Source organism: Uloborus diversus, chromosome 2 (assembly GCF_026930045.1).
Source record: "Uloborus diversus isolate 005 chromosome 2, Udiv.v.3.1, whole genome shotgun sequence".
Taxonomy (NCBI): domain Eukaryota; kingdom Metazoa; phylum Arthropoda; class Arachnida; order Araneae; family Uloboridae; genus Uloborus; species Uloborus diversus.
Genome location: NC_072732.1, coordinates 180177197 through 180193044, shown reverse-complemented (window position 1 = coordinate 180193044; position 15848 = coordinate 180177197). Strand labels below are relative to the sequence as shown.

Below are 15848 nucleotides of genomic sequence, written 5' to 3'. Positions count from 1 at the left end.
ATTTTCAAAATTTTACCCATAAAACCTGTTTTTAGTTAATTATTTTTAAATAGGAGGGTCATATCACTTTCTAGCATGTCACAAAGAGATAGACTTAAAAAGTTTTTAAAATTATGAAAAAAAGAAGGCCTTGGAAGGGTTAAGGAAATGGTTGCTTTTTGCAAAAAATACGGCCTTTAAAAAAAAAAAAAGAACCTATCGAATTTTTTTCAACAAATAAACATTCAAAATGTGTTATTTATGCCATGTCCAATAATCGTATAAAGTTTCAGAAAGGTGCAATGAATATTGAAGAGGAAAAAAATTAGGGTGTTCGCCTGCCTTAAAAAAGGGATTTGAAAGCCTATTTTTTCGCCTTATAGGTCGTATGATTGATCTTTGAAAACTTCTGATTGTGAAACCATCTATGTTGCAGGGCACGCATCATCCACGCATCACTTTAGACATTTCGTTAAACAATCAAAAATGAGCTAAGCAATCGATTTGATTCTCTGTTCAAGAAAACACACGCTTATTAAAAAAAAATAAAAAATTTCAAAAATAAGAGAACACACAAAATAAAGTGAGAAAAGTACTTAAAGGTACGTAAATCAACAAAAAATAAAAAATCACTAAAAAAAATAAAAACCGCGACATTACTACTTTTTTGGATGAAAACTTTTTTTTTGTTTTTAAAAGGAGAATTTGAGAGAAATAAAGCAGCATAAAAAAGTTGCATTTTTTCCTCTGTAAAATGTGACAACTCTCATTCTTCAGATGCAAAAAAGAGAATTTGAGCGCTTTAAAGACATATTGAAAGAAATTTCTCATAAAATCCACCAGAGATTTAAGATCACATGCTATCAATCACATTTGACTCCCTTGAAGAAATCTTCATAAAGTTTCTGTAAGAAATCAGCAAACTTGTCAGTTCTTTTATTCTAACCGACATGGAAAAAAAGAAGCAGAGTTTTTAGCAGAAATTGAACTCGAAAGCATCCATATCTGCCTCTCTTTCTTTGCTTTCCGCCCATAGGCACGTTGGACTGGTGCTTCAAAGAAAATGAAGATGTAAGGAAGTGCAGATAAAGACGCTAGAAATTTTAAGTCGGTAATTCCAATCCGTGAGGATTGAAACCAAATGGAATTCTTTTCTAGTGGCAGTCGTTCTAACTATAACTGTACCAGTGAGAAGATTATATTTTAACAGTAGTACAGAAAACTAGCAGGAAAGCGGAGCTTTAAATAAAAATTACTTGACATAAGGAATATGAAAATCAATAGTTTTACAAACTGAAAAAGGAGTTTCATTTACAAAAAAAAAAAAAAAGATAGAATTAAAAAAAAAAAGGAGAGAATATTAAGCGTTTTTTGTTTTAAAGCAGGGTTTTTCAATAGATAACGCTTGATGCAATAATATTTTCTGTTTTTCATCCTAATATTATTATAATATTTTATACAAATTTTAATAGAATAAGGCATGTTTTTACCGGAACTGCTTGGCTTTTTGGATTTCCTTATGATTCCATAGCTTTGGCTTATTTTAAAAAATTTTATGTGTTATGAAAGAGCTTCAACATGCCTTTAGTGTAAAAAAATGATACTGTAAATGATACTTTTAACTTGAGAAGCAGATTCATTTACGCAATGATTCTTTTGATTTGCCTTTTTGACATACCAACACCACAAACGTTTCTCTTGTCGACGTAACTCGACAGCATCTATGTAGTATATAATATATTGGAACAAGGTGTTTGGAAAATTTTCAAACTGAGAATATAGGTTTTTATTAAAATTGATTAACACAGTAAGAAAAGACTAAGAACGTTTCCGTTATAAAAAAAATAGAGTCAAAATAAATAATTTTCACACTAATTCTTTTTTTTAAAAAAACATTTTTTTAAGGCAATCAAATGCCAAAGCTTCTAAATTCTGGGTAGTTAAACAGAAAAAGGAAGTTTTTTTTTGCACTGATTGGTTTTTCAGAAACAGCATTAAAAAAAAAAATAGACGCTAATTTAGTTCTCAAAAAAAGGGTAAAAATTTCAAAAAAATAAATAAAGGTTATAAATGATTGAAAAAGTACAAAATTTTAATTAAAGATTCAACTATCCCTTCAGATTTCGTCACGGAACCGTGCTAAACCAGCATTCGAACACTGTAGTATCATTTCACTATTGTGAATTTTTTAGATCTAAATCGAGTGACTCAAAATAAAGCTTCAGATGTAGCTGACATGCCGTAGCTGGATAATAAGCTATTAGTGGTTCAGCGACGTATTTTCCATTTAGCAGTGTCAAGGAAATAAAAAAAACATGTGATAAGCTTATAAAGATTTTTTAAATAGTCATGTAAAAGAGGAAACGAAATATTTATATCAGAAAAAAGCATTAGTAGATTAACACACTTCGATAAATACTACTTAAAAATATGCTCAAAAGTATGTATTGTATGTTTGCATAAAATCAGCATATAAAAGAACTAAAAGAGCTGTTTTTTAAAGTAATTTTTCTGGAATTTCGTCACCAACAATAGGGGTGGAATCTTTAGGAAAATATTTCTTGTGGTGGATGAGGATAAAATCTTTTGTAGGAAAAATTTCAAGGAGTACTTACGGTGTTTATCAAAGACAGGTGTTGTCGTCCCCATAGCGAGTCTTCTTTGAAGTCACTGGAGAAATAATATTCGTCAAAATAAAAATATTATACAAAACTATGAAAAAACATAAAATATAACTATCAAAATCTAGTGTTGACTTAAAGATTACCTCCCTTTAAGTAGCTTGAACGCAGCACACAAAACAGAGTTCATAAATGACATGGAAAAAAAGCAAAAATGTAAAATACTGTAAGTACAGGAAAGGCGCCAAAACTGACATAAGTACGGTAAACCGACAAACCAGTGTTTTTAAATGTGAATTTTGAAATATAAAAGTAAGTATTGATGAACCATTTTGTGGAATTATGAACTTATAAAGGAGTGGTTTCTGAGTCTGGGTGAATATTTAGAAACTTTTGTTGGCATGTTGGTTTTGGGGTTATAACTCTTACAGCGTAAATTTAAAAATATCTAAACAAATTGAACTTTTCCAAATGTTTTCAACACTTCTCACAAAATAAACATATATTTGAGCAGAAAGTAGATTCTGCATTATATTTTTGCTCAAATTTATTGATTTTGGACTTCTAGTATAGGTTTAGAGCCCAAAACGAAAGTGGTATTTCGGTTTTGGTACTCTTCCTCTACTTAATATTTAAAAATAATGTATTGTCAACAGTTATGACAGAAACTACTGAAAATAAAAAATAACTGAACGAGAAACTTCATACCAAATATTTTTTGGGAAGGAAACAAATCTGTGGTAGTTTCCTTGCAAGCTTATCATGTGCATTATTCTTTCTTTCTTTTTATTTAATAAAAAATCCTTTTTTATTTATTTTTGTTTATTATTATTTTCCTTATAAAAATTACGTTTGAAATGAACGTTTTCTTCAAGTATTTTACGTATGTTATAAATTTTACTCCATTTAGCACGTAATTGAAACAAAAATGCATGCTTTCTTAGCTAAGTAATTCTGGGTTCTAATAAACGTGAAATATATTTAAATAGCTTAAATTTCGAATATTCCCCATTTTGCCACAGAATATAAAATGAAAAAAAAAAGATGAATACATTTTAGAGTATATGATATTTGTAAGCTTAACGATTTCTTTTCACTTGAGTTTTTATTGCGAAAATACACATTGCATTAAGAGAAAAAAAAACGCCAGACAATTTTTTTTAAAACATTTGAGTAAAAAAATTTTACGTCCTGAATAATTTTCGAAAATCGCAACAAACAAGCCCAGTTAAAGTTGATTGAATTAGATGTTCATCAGAATTATATTACAAAAAAAATCAAATAGGAAGATTAAAATTTACAATGAATTTTTCAAAACTGCAATGTATTGACTTTTTTTCGTCTTTTCGCAAATAGCTTAAAATGCTTCAACTCCTGACTGAACAAGATATCCCTGGTGTTACTGATGCTTAAAAGATATTTGAAAATTGGGGGTGTGCTATCACAAATCGATAATTTTCAATGAAAGGAAATTAGGTCAGTTACAGTTAACACCATATTTTAACCTCAAAAAAGCAACCTGAAAAGCTTGAAAGTCAACTACGAGCAATTCCAGTCTCATCTACAAATCCTCCATCATGAACTGAGCACAAAGCTAAGTAAGTCCATAACTTTCTAATAATAAATACAAAAAGTTAGCTGGATATTACTGTTTATGTTTATGCAGATCCTTCAAAAAGGTACTGGATCTGGGAGATATATTTTTAATTAAATTTTGTCAAAAAAATTTAGCTTAAATGAAGGAATCATACGTGATACCAGCAGTACATGATCAATAATATTTTTTTAAAGATTTCTAAATTTCCAAAGAGAAATAAAAATGCGAAAGATGCGGAAAAACACGGATATCTATACATTCAAAAGCTCACTATTTTAAATTGAAAAAGGGGATCTTGAAAACCCAAAAACTCGTGTCTGCAGCAATAAGTAATTTTGTGCTACAAAAAGTTGGTTATTTCATTTTACTTCACAGCGCAAAGGTATTTATTTATTTCTTATGAATTCAGTGCACTCTTTTGCGCTTTTAAAGGGTAAAAGTATTGGTAAAAATGAGATCATTAAAAAAAATGTTTGAGGAAAAGAAATTCTTGGTTTTAAAACTACGTTACATCGTGACTTACAAGATTACACCGCATTTTAAATTTATGCTTAAATGTTCTAACATCATAACCTGCGTTAGGCTAGCGAAAAAGTTTTTTTTTTTTAATAGGGTTATCTTGTCAAATTAGTAATAAGTCGACGGTGTGAGAAAAAAACATCTCGAATTTAGTTCACGGATATCAATGTACGTTTTGCATGACGAGAAGACCATTTCCTAAATTTCTCTAAAAAATGAACTCTGGGAAATATATACGTTAAAACTATGTTCTTTTGGCATGCGAAAAGTAGCGCATCTTTTTTGAATTAATCTATGACAAACATAAACCTGAAGACAAAAAGTATTGCGAGAAAAAAAAGTGGTGAATTCTTTAAAGTAAAAGAATAAATAAGATAATAAAAAAATGAAGAAAGACTTTTTTGAAAACACTTCGAAAACCGTTCATTGTGCCGGAGAAACGCAATTTTATTTGATTACAACACGATTTTTAAAAATCAAATATCAGTTTTTGCGAAAGAAATTATATTTTCAAAAGTTCCTAGCCTATCAATCAAATGAAAAAAAAACTTGTTGCCAAACTAAGATAAATAGTGTGAACAGAAAAAAAAGGAAAGGCACTAGAATGAATTCGCGTGCTCTATTAAGTAGTAATAAGCGCAACAATAAAAAAAGTTAAAAAAAAAAAAAGTTAAAAAAAAAAAAAAAAAAAACAGAAACGTACCTAGTTAGAAGTTAAAATTTATCTAACACCTATTCATAAAAAAGTTAGATATTTTCCTTTTTATTAATTATTCACGTGCATGTTTTACTACGATTTTTGAAACTCAAGCGACTATTACACAGGGTTAGCACAAAAGAATATCCCAGTTTAAAAATTTATATCCTATAAACTGTTATACTTACCACTATAAATAATACACAAAAATAAAGATATACTGTGAAAGTTTTTTTTTGAACTTACGCAACAACTTAAACGTGCACGTTCCGCACTAGTGTAGCCGGAAATTTCTTCCGGAGGAAGTTTTTTAGTCACAAGAGTCCTTACACGTACATTAACTACTCTATTAGGATAGGAAACGAGGTTTCAAACAAGATTCAGTTTGTGCATTGTTGTAGGCAGTGGTGGTGTTTACCCACTGTCTTTGACGAAAACTGAGTAAAGAAAAAAAATAACGTGGGGTTAAGTTTGGGGATCTGGGTGGCCAAAACATAAAATCATCATAACCTGCACGGCCAATCCAGCGTTACGGAACGACAGTGGCGCAGCGAAGTGGGAAGGAAGGAGGGGGGGGGGGAACATCCCCCTCAGAGTTCTTGCTTTTAACATTGTTGCCAATCCTAATACGCGTGTAAGGACTGTTGTGACCAAAATATCCCCCCAGAAGGAATTTCTGGCTGCGCTATTGCAGAACGTGTTCGTTTCAGTTGTTACGTACGTTCAAAAAAACTTTCACTGATTATATTTATTTTTATGTATCACTTACAGTTGTAAGTGTAATAGTTTATGAGATATAAATTTTTAAAACCGGGATATTCTTTTACGCTAACCCTGTATTATTAAAATAGATGTTTCTTTTGCGAAATCGCAATCCAGAAGTTTTGATCACTGCTAAATATGAAAATCAATTTTTAAAAGCAATCCCTGATTCTTGTAGTATTACCATACTGTATATGAAGCCTTCATTCAAAGCTTTTTTTACCTACCATAAGGTAAAAGTTTTTATTAAACATAAAAACAAGCAAAATCATAAAAAAAGAGCCAATATCTCGTTAAGATATAGAAAAAAAAATTAACAAAAAATAAAAGAAATGATTTACCGGAGCAACAATATTTATGGTTATCTCGCATGAGCATTCGATTTTTTTTCCATTTTTCTATTTTTGGTACTGCAGAAGTTTGGACACTTGTTTGCTTTCCAAATTTGCTAAAACAGAGATACATCGTTTACGTCTAGTCATGTTTACTGCTCATGCTCCATTCTTTTAATGAAACTTTTGTTGGTCATTAATGACATAATATATTTACCAGATAGATATTTTGCATTTTAGTAGATAATTAATGCTGTTTTGTTTAGATGGTGCATTATTTTAATGGAACTTTTCGTGTTATTTAATGGCTTGATTATTTATCTTGTAGATCGGTTTTATTTCTCAACTTAAATTTCTTTGGTTGATTATGTTTTTAATTTTAATAGAACTTTCAGTATTTTCTTACATTAAGTTCAGTTAAAAAGAACTTTGCAGGACAAAATAGTGTACAGTATTGCCATAGAACTAGTTTTTTACGCAGCTTGAAGCTGCAACAAACGTGGCGGCAGTAAAATAAAAAATAATTGCCAAGATTTAAATTGCATCAAGTGCGTTATCTACAGAGAAAAAGTAAGTTTTTCAAATACGAAATAAGTATAAAATAAATACGCGTAGAAAATACTTTTAAAATAAAATACTTACGTTTTTGTATGTAATACACACTGCACTGCTATAAAACCGTGTGCATATACGTAATACCAAATGAATCTTTCGATGTTGTGCTAAGATGCGGAGAATGTTGAACGGTTTCACTCAGTTCTTCAGTTAGAAAAACTGGAAAAAATATAAATACATCAAAGGATCAATACATTTGTATTTATTTTTTAAAACAATTACTATTTTTAATATTATAATTTAAAAAAAACCTGTTAACGTTTTTTCATACATCGTCGCCCAAGAGCAACAGTTAGATATTTAATCCCAGAAATAATACTAAGATTTCTTACTGTTGCTGTGAAGCGATGATATCTTTTTAACAGCCACCAGATTAATTTTCATGTTCAAGTGAGCTTAAGAAAGATCAATGCGTTTGGTTCCTTTTTAATACTAACGTACATTTTCAAGTAAGTACAGGCTGGACTTGACAATTGTTTTCTATTTCAAAAATCTTCCCTGCATTTAAATTAAGTAAATTGAATTAAAGAGTTGCTACAATAGCACAAATTTTACGTATGTGTCTCATAATTGTGTGTGTGGAATGGCAGCAAAGTAACTCTATATCTTTCATTTGATAAAAACTGCCACGAAAGAGGATTAATAGGGATAAAATTCCGGTGAAAGATTTTAATTAGATAGTGAAAAGTTTAGGAGATATTTAAATCAGCATAATGTGTCATTAGGACATGCATTTATTTCAAAATGTGATACAACAGTACTTTTCAACAATGTATTGGTTGGCAAGAGATGAACGGAATAAAGTCCCTTAGAATGGTTTAAGTTTCGAAATTTTGAAGTAATGATGTTAAAATTCTCGTTTAACTGATGAATATTGCATGCTTTGTATTTTTTGCGAATAAGCCGATATTGTTTTCAGCTTGGGGGGGGGGGGATACTTCAAATTGAATGTGTTTTCGTTTTCATACATAACTTCAATAAAGTAAGGGAATGTGGAGCAAAGTGAAGTAGTGGAGAAAAGTGAAATGGTTGAATATTTACAATGTTTTTAGTGCCACACTTATCCAGAAATATTTTAACCATGTACTACATGTTGTAATACATAATAATCAGGAAAAATTAACTTCTGAATATTAAAGCGTATTGTAAAATAAGCCATTTTCAGAAATCGATACTCATTTTGCAATATTTTGCAGTAAGTAAAAAATTATTTTTATCACTATAAAGTTATAAAGTTCTCGTAATTAACATTTTTACTTCTTCAAATATTCATTAAATCACTTACGTATTCATTTATTTACATATTTATTTATACATTCCTTTATTTAATAAATTTTTTATTTTCTCATTCATTCACTATTATTTTCACTCAATCATTTTTTTTCCATATCATAAATATTTCTTTCCTTTACTCGTTCCACTGTCTATTAATTTCTCCATTTATTATTTTATTAACTCATCCATTTGACCAAAACATATTTTTTATGATAAATGGAAAAAAAATTTAGAATTTTTTTTTTCACTTTGCCGCATGAAAAAAAGTGGAAAATTTCTTTGAAGGTACAAATTTAGTGTCACCGTAGTATCTAGTGCGTACCGTAATTTTCAAAGAAAATTTCCAATGTGTTCATTTTTTTTTTTTTTTTCATTTTAAAAGTAAGTTTTCTCCACTATTTCACTCCGCCTCACATTCCCCTACGTTTTGTTAGGTTTTTACTATATACAAAACTCTTAATGTATTTTACACTTGGAGAATTTCTTTCTGTAAGCAGCATTGGTTGACTCGATTTTTTAAAATTAGTAAATGCTACTGTTCTGATTTTTTTAGTGAATTTTCTAAGTTGAAAGTGTCTAAGTAATTTGAATTTTTTTCTAAATAGAGATTCTCTGTATAAAAAAGAACAAATGTCTATCCACATTTGGGGATCAACAACATTTCTTCTCGTTTAAAACTATATTGAAAAATTTGAGGATAAAAGGAGAAAATGGCAGCATAAGAGAACTTTGGTATTACTGTTCTTGTTTGATTGAAACACAAGGATGTAATATGAAAAACAAAAAATAGTATGTAAAACCTGCATTCTCCAAGATTCAATAAAATAATATCGTATAACAGTTAATATTTTTTCTTATGATGCCTGTTGCCTAACTGATTTTTCCTATGACGTTTGACCTTAATTTCACGAAAGTTACATTAATAGAAAACTCGTACTCTCAGATTCAGCTGCTGTAGGAATGATATCAGGTCCTTTCTCGCTAGTATCTTGACTTTCTTCTACTTCTTTCTTTTCAGTTTCACACCTTTTAAAAAGAAAAAACAGTTGAGAATTTCGTTCTAAAACTCAATTATGTAAGAGAGAAAATACTATTTTGCATTTTAGCTAAAATCTCAGTTTAAAGCAAAATTAAAAACACATCATTGCCTAAAAAGTTTGTCGTGGTCTTCGTTTCATAAATTTGTTAGAATTTGTAATAGTGAAATTAACATTTTGAAAACGATCAAAATTTATTGCTTTCTTTTTGTAAAAAAATAATTGCCATAAAATATACTCATTATCTCATTGTTTAATCGTGTTATCTACAAGAAAAATTAATATATTTACGCAAGTTTTCTATTCCAAAAGTATACAAAGTGAAAAAGTGGCCGTTTTCAATAATTTATCTTTTTCTGTAATATTTCAAAAGTTTCAGTTCACCTTTTTTTATTAAAATATAAAGTGGAAGACAGGGGCAAAAGTCCATTAAATGGCAAGACGTATCACAGAAAAAGAACTCTTTTCTGAAACGTTACAATCCTGCTCAAAGCAATGCTTATAGCTTATTAGGGATGCGTTTTCAAATAAGTAGAAAGACTTAGAAGTACCTTAGAATTTAAAAAAAAAAATCAGTTCTCCAATAAAGGCCAAAGATAACTTTTATTTATTTTGTAGAAGGCGTATGAAAATTTTAAAAATACAAACCACTAAAAATATACTAATTCTTTCTGAAATATAAAACTACTACAGCGTTAAAAAAATCCTTTTCGATCAGAAAATGCATATATGCTTTCTTCTACTTCTCCACTCCATTTATAGGATCGGGTATAGCATGTATGAGTAAACTGAAATGTCTTTTTCAAAGAAAAACACTTTTAAGATAAAGATTTTTCCTCTATTACTGCTTTCAAAAAAAAAAAAAAAAAAAAAATGACCTCAAAGTAAATTGTATACCTTGAAAACAATTTCATCTTTAAAAGTTTTTGATGTACTTCAAGTTTGCAAATATTACTTGGCTGGAAAGTTTTAGTACATAAGTTTTAGTGCACAAACTTTAATTTTCTTTCAAAATTTATTGCAATACATCTTTAGCATTTTCTAATTTATGATTCTTCTATTCTATTGTATGTTCCAAAAATTTCTCTAAATGTTGATCTTGACTTGATTTTCCCCCAATATGTAACTTACTTCAAACTCCCCAAAACTGGTTTGTCACTCGACGCTCATTGAAAAATAAAGATCAATACAGCAAGTCTGAATCATTCAAATATTTATAAAAATAAGTATATGTATATTGTGCATTAAGAGATAACTTTTAAAACCTTTGGCAAGGATCTATGGCTAAATAAAAGTGTAGTTGCATTTGCTGCGAGCGTTACTCAGTCAATTGAATTTCAATTTCGTTGTTTTATAAACTAAACTAATATGTTAACAACATTTGCTAACAAGAGGCCTTTCATTCTTAGCTATAGGCGACGGATGATCATTTTTGAATTTATAACATTAAAATTTGGCTTAGAAAATGAACGTCATTTTGAAGCTCAAGAGATTTAGATTTCACAAATATTGCTTAGATAAAATCATTTTTAAATGTTGTACCTATCGAAGCTTGTATATAAAATTGATGTTTATTGTCTGCTTTAAGTTAAAACAAATTTGATTGTTTGCTAAAAACATTTTTGATTGTTGAGTGTTGAGCTGTTTTTCAAGCTCACTCGTAATTATGAAATAGTTTCGCATGTTTTTTTTTTTGGTATACCGAAGATTTCTATGGGGAAGAATATCGAAAAAGCAACTTTTCAAGTTTGTAGGTAAAAAGTCAAAAAAATTTTGAAACGCCCGGTATACCGGATATATATTTTGAATTAAATTTTTCAGCTGAAAATACTATGGAACATCACAAAAAATTCGTTGAAAACGTTCACCTAACGATAATAAAACTTAATGTACGATACTTTAAATATTATTAAAAATAAGTCTGGAAATAGAAATTATCTTTGAGATGAAAATTCATGAGTGGGAAAACGTGCCAATCCCGATATGTCTACTCTTAGTTGGGAACATTGCCAATCTTAAAACGAGAAATTCTCGCATCGATATTAAAAAACTCAAAAGTAAAGAGTCAATTACAAAAAAAAAAAAAAACTACCGTTTTAATAAAACAAATTGTAATTAAATGATAAGGAGCTGTTAAAAGTCCATGTTAGAGTGGAGCATATACTTATGCTATACTTACACACAAAAAATAAAGCTTCTCTGCAGTCCCTCCCGAAAATGCTGATTAATAGCTTTGCACAACAATGAGTTTTTTTTTTACTTCCTTTTACAAAAAAGGAAGTATTGTATTCGCGAAAAAATTTTCACTCAAAAATCGCCCTTAATTTCCATTTTGCTCACCCCCAAATGAATGTTGAGTTTTTTTTTCGATTCGACCACATGCGGAAAAGTGCCTAAGAATGTATAGACACGCGAAATATCCATTTTGACCATCACCGAGGTAATTACAACGACTTTTCTCGTGACGTCTGTATGTATGTGCGTATGTGTGTATGTGCGTATGTGCGTATGTGCGTATGTGCGTATGTATCTCGCATAACTCAAAAATGGTATGTCCTAGAAAGTTGAAATTTCGTACATAGACTCGTAGTGGGGTCTAGTTGTGCACCTCCCCTTTTGGTTGCTTTCGGATGTTCCTAAGGGGGTCTTTTGCACCTTTTTGGGGGGAAATCATTGTTAATATCAATGCAAACTTAAGTGGTGTTATAATTTGGTAAACACTTGGTGACGTATCGCCAAGCTTTTGGTCGCCAAGTTTTTTTCGCCAACTTGGCGACGATTTTTTTTTTAAATCTGGTTTTAATTTGGCTATTGTTGGTGATATTAGACAGTAAACTATTGAATTACATTAAAATTGCCAATAATGGGAAAATGACATTAAATTGGAGTAAAAGGAAGTCATGTGAGGCACACATCAGCTCGTTTTTTTTCATAATTACAAAAGGGTATAAACATTGCTCAGTAAGTTACCGCCCTATTGCCAGGGCTAAGGCAGAAATACATGAAGTACACCACCAGTTCAGTCGATTCCAGCCGAGGACTAATGTTAATTAGCACGAAACTGTAGTCTTCGGCTGGAATTGACTGAGCTGACTGTGTATTTCATACACAGCCAGCATTAAGTGTAACATTTTTTTTGTTTTTTTGCACAATAATAAGAAATAGACACAGAATAAGTATGTCCTAGAAAGTTGAAATTTGGTACATAGACTCGTAGTGGGGTCTAGTTGTGCACCTCCCCTTTTGGTTGCTTTCGGATGTTCCTAAGGGGGTCTTTTGCACCTTTTTGGGGGGAAATCATTGTTAATATCAATGCAAACTTAAGTGGTGTTACAATTTGGCGGACACTTGGCGATATATCGCCAGTCTTTTGGTCGCCAAGTTTTGTCGCCAACTTGGCGGAAAATTTGGCGATTTTTTTTTATCTGGTTTTAATTTGGCCATCGTTTTTAATATTTAGAGATTAAACTATTGAATCACATTAAAATTGCCAATAATGGGAAAATGACATTAAAATGGAGTAAAAGGAAGTCATGTGAGGCACACATCAGCTCGTTGATTTTCAAAGTAACTGATTAAAATTTAAAAAACAAAAGCAGTGTAAGTTTTATGGAACTCTTGTGCGATCTTCTTGGAACCCTGGGATTCTGCGGATCACATTTTAAGAAACGCTCCTTTAGAAACATAAATGTCTGAAAATGAGTCTTTTAAAGATGTCGAAGATCGTCATAAAATGTAGAAGAATGTGGAAGACTAAAATGTTCCTTTTTTATTTTTTCCAAATAATTTTAGGAATCAGCATTTGAATCCAATAATACATTGCCAACCAAAAACATTGGCAAGAAAGTATTTGTCTTGCTAGTGTTTTTACGGCAGAACGGGAAAACTACAAAACTAGTTGCACCAAAAAAATGAGGATTCATTTTCAATTTAAAAACCAAAAAAAGAAAATTTCCGATATCTGAGCAAATTAACGATGCAACACTTAAGCGCTCCAGCATCATGTGTTAAAAGTGAAAGATTATTTCACGAAGTAAGGAAAATAGATGAACTAGCAAGAGAAACAGGTTACGTGGAGGAATACAGTTTTGAACTACTAAAATTTTTGCATCGTAATTTAAAAACGTTGGGGTTTAACTATTCATTAACTAATCGTATAATGCCAGCCGTGAGGATTTAAAAAAAAATAATTTGATTCAGATTTTCACTGTTATTATCTGTTTCGTTTGCAGTCAGCATGCGAGTACATGATGTATTTACGGTGCTCAATAAATTGCTTATTTATTGTTCATAATTTTATCCAACTTAGTTGCTTGCTCAGAGTAGTTATTATGCTCTACAAGGCACATAAATATATATTTTTAAAAATATCTTTTCCAACGATTTGTGGGCAATTTTCGGCTAATTTTGAATAATCGGCAAAGTGATCAATTATGTGCAATTACGATTACTACGAATTTATCAGTGCATCCCTACAATCCACCCAAAATATGATTTTGTTTTTTAAAGATTCGACTTCACTGAAATTAGATTTTTCTTTAGAAAACACAACCATTTATGATCAGGAGATTCAAATTGCTATCGACGACGCTTACATAATCTACTGATGATAAAATTAAATGTGCATAAATTCCTTTTTTGTCACTGAAATATATCAGTATTTTACGAATTCTATTATTGTACATTAATTCCTCACCGTCTTTTTAAAAGTGAAGTAACACAAAAGCAACTTTGAAGTGACTTTAATATAGTTCGAAAAGCAAGGGACAGTAAAACGTCGTTTAAAACGCACAAATAGCGATATGGCATTTTATTGCTATTTGTACCTATTAAACGCTTATTTAATGTCTAATGGTGAACATTTTAACTATCTCGGAAATGTATTGAACCCACCAAGATCTGCGCTTTATGCCTTAGACAGTAATATCGAGTTAGGAATTGTTTTTAAATTGTTTTCTATTATTAAGTCTTTGTGTTCCTAAGTTGTATATTTAAGACCATTTTTGAACAATAATAAACATAGTCTCATTTATAAGAAACTTAAAACTTAATTTAGAACATAAAACTGTATTTAATGTAATTTTTAGTTCATTTTTTTAAACGATTAATAACTTATTTTTTAGAACTTTTCAAACCGTAATTAATTTTTTGAAGCATTATCTGAGCTTGTTTGTTTTTACTTTCATTTTCTTTTTTCAAAAGATTAATTTTCAGACGTAAAGACGAATTTTCTCACTCTCTGGAATATTATTGCAATCAAAGGAAAAAAAAGGTTTAGAAAAGTTTGAAAGAGGATTTGTATATACATGCACACTATAAGAGCCCGGAATGAATGTATTTTAAAAGCATCCATGCATGCCAACATCCACTAAAAATTCCTAAAATGTACATTAATTTTTTTTTATTTACGCAAATTTTACTTTTCACTTCTGCATAAAAACACGAATGTACTTTCTCTTCTTGTATTTTAAATATTTTCAATGACAATAAGCTCGCAGTTTTGTAAAAATTTATTTTAAGGAAAAAAAAATCTGAAAGTGAGTGAAAAGCGCAGTAATATGCAGGTCGCCCATCGTCCTCCCGAAAAATGTATTTTTTTTATGCAATTTCAGACATTAACGTCAAAAGAAGCGAAAAATATGCAATTGCATATGCACATATGCATTTTCATAAAATCCCTGCTCTACATATTATGTAATTCATATTTTAAAAACTTTTACTCACTCAGCTTCAGGATTCCGAGCTGCGTGTAATAAAAATAACAATAATAATAATAATAATAATAATAATAATAAAGTAATAATAAAATAACAATAGCACTAATAATAATAATAACAATAAAACAACAAAAGTACTAATAATTAGGGATGCATCGATTAACCGGCAGTACCAATTTATCGGCCACTTATTTTTCAAAGTATTTGTTTTTAAGCATACCTTCAAAAAGAAATTATGAGTACTTTTATGAACAATTTCTGAGAGAAATCGTCTCTCAGAAATCAACTGTTAACTATTTCTAAAGTTAGAAAAAAAAAAGAAGAAGGATTTGGTAGTATTAAAAATGATCATTATGATCATTAATCGGCCTATTATCAACAGCCGATTAATCTGTTATCGGCCAATTTGCTTATCGGTGCATCCTTCCTACTACTTCCACTACTACTATTAATAATAAAAATAGCGCTAATTATAACAAGAAGAAAAGTAATAATTATACTTTTTATGATAATAAAAAAACCGTTTTATGCAAAATGGGGACAACTATTCAATGATACCAATCATATATGTATAATCTATCATAAACAATGAATTATGTTTTTCATTAGATGGAGACAACTGCTTAAATACAACCATAATAATATAAATACACCGACGCCCGTATACTGAGTGTATAAATCATTATTCAATCGTTTT

The 15848-nt window shown here is 30.0% G+C and overlaps 1 protein-coding gene across 1 annotated transcript in view; it reads right to left on the bottom strand.

The window, feature by feature from the left end:
- Nucleotides 1-378: 378 nt before the first annotated feature.
- Nucleotides 379-15848, bottom strand: part of LOC129217525 (neural cell adhesion molecule 1-B-like) — a 201750-nt gene continuing 186280 nt past the window's right edge. Inside the window, exons 10-14 of the mRNA XM_054851840.1 lie at nucleotides 15159-15177; nucleotides 9335-9423; nucleotides 7150-7281; nucleotides 2595-2649; nucleotides 379-491 (exon numbers count right to left, since the gene is read on the bottom strand). Coding sequence (XP_054707815.1) covers nucleotides 7178-7281; nucleotides 9335-9423; nucleotides 15159-15177 — 212 coding nt within the window. The 3' untranslated portion in view covers nucleotides 379-491; nucleotides 2595-2649; nucleotides 7150-7177. The remainder of the gene's footprint in view (nucleotides 492-2594; nucleotides 2650-7149; nucleotides 7282-9334; nucleotides 9424-15158; nucleotides 15178-15848) is intronic.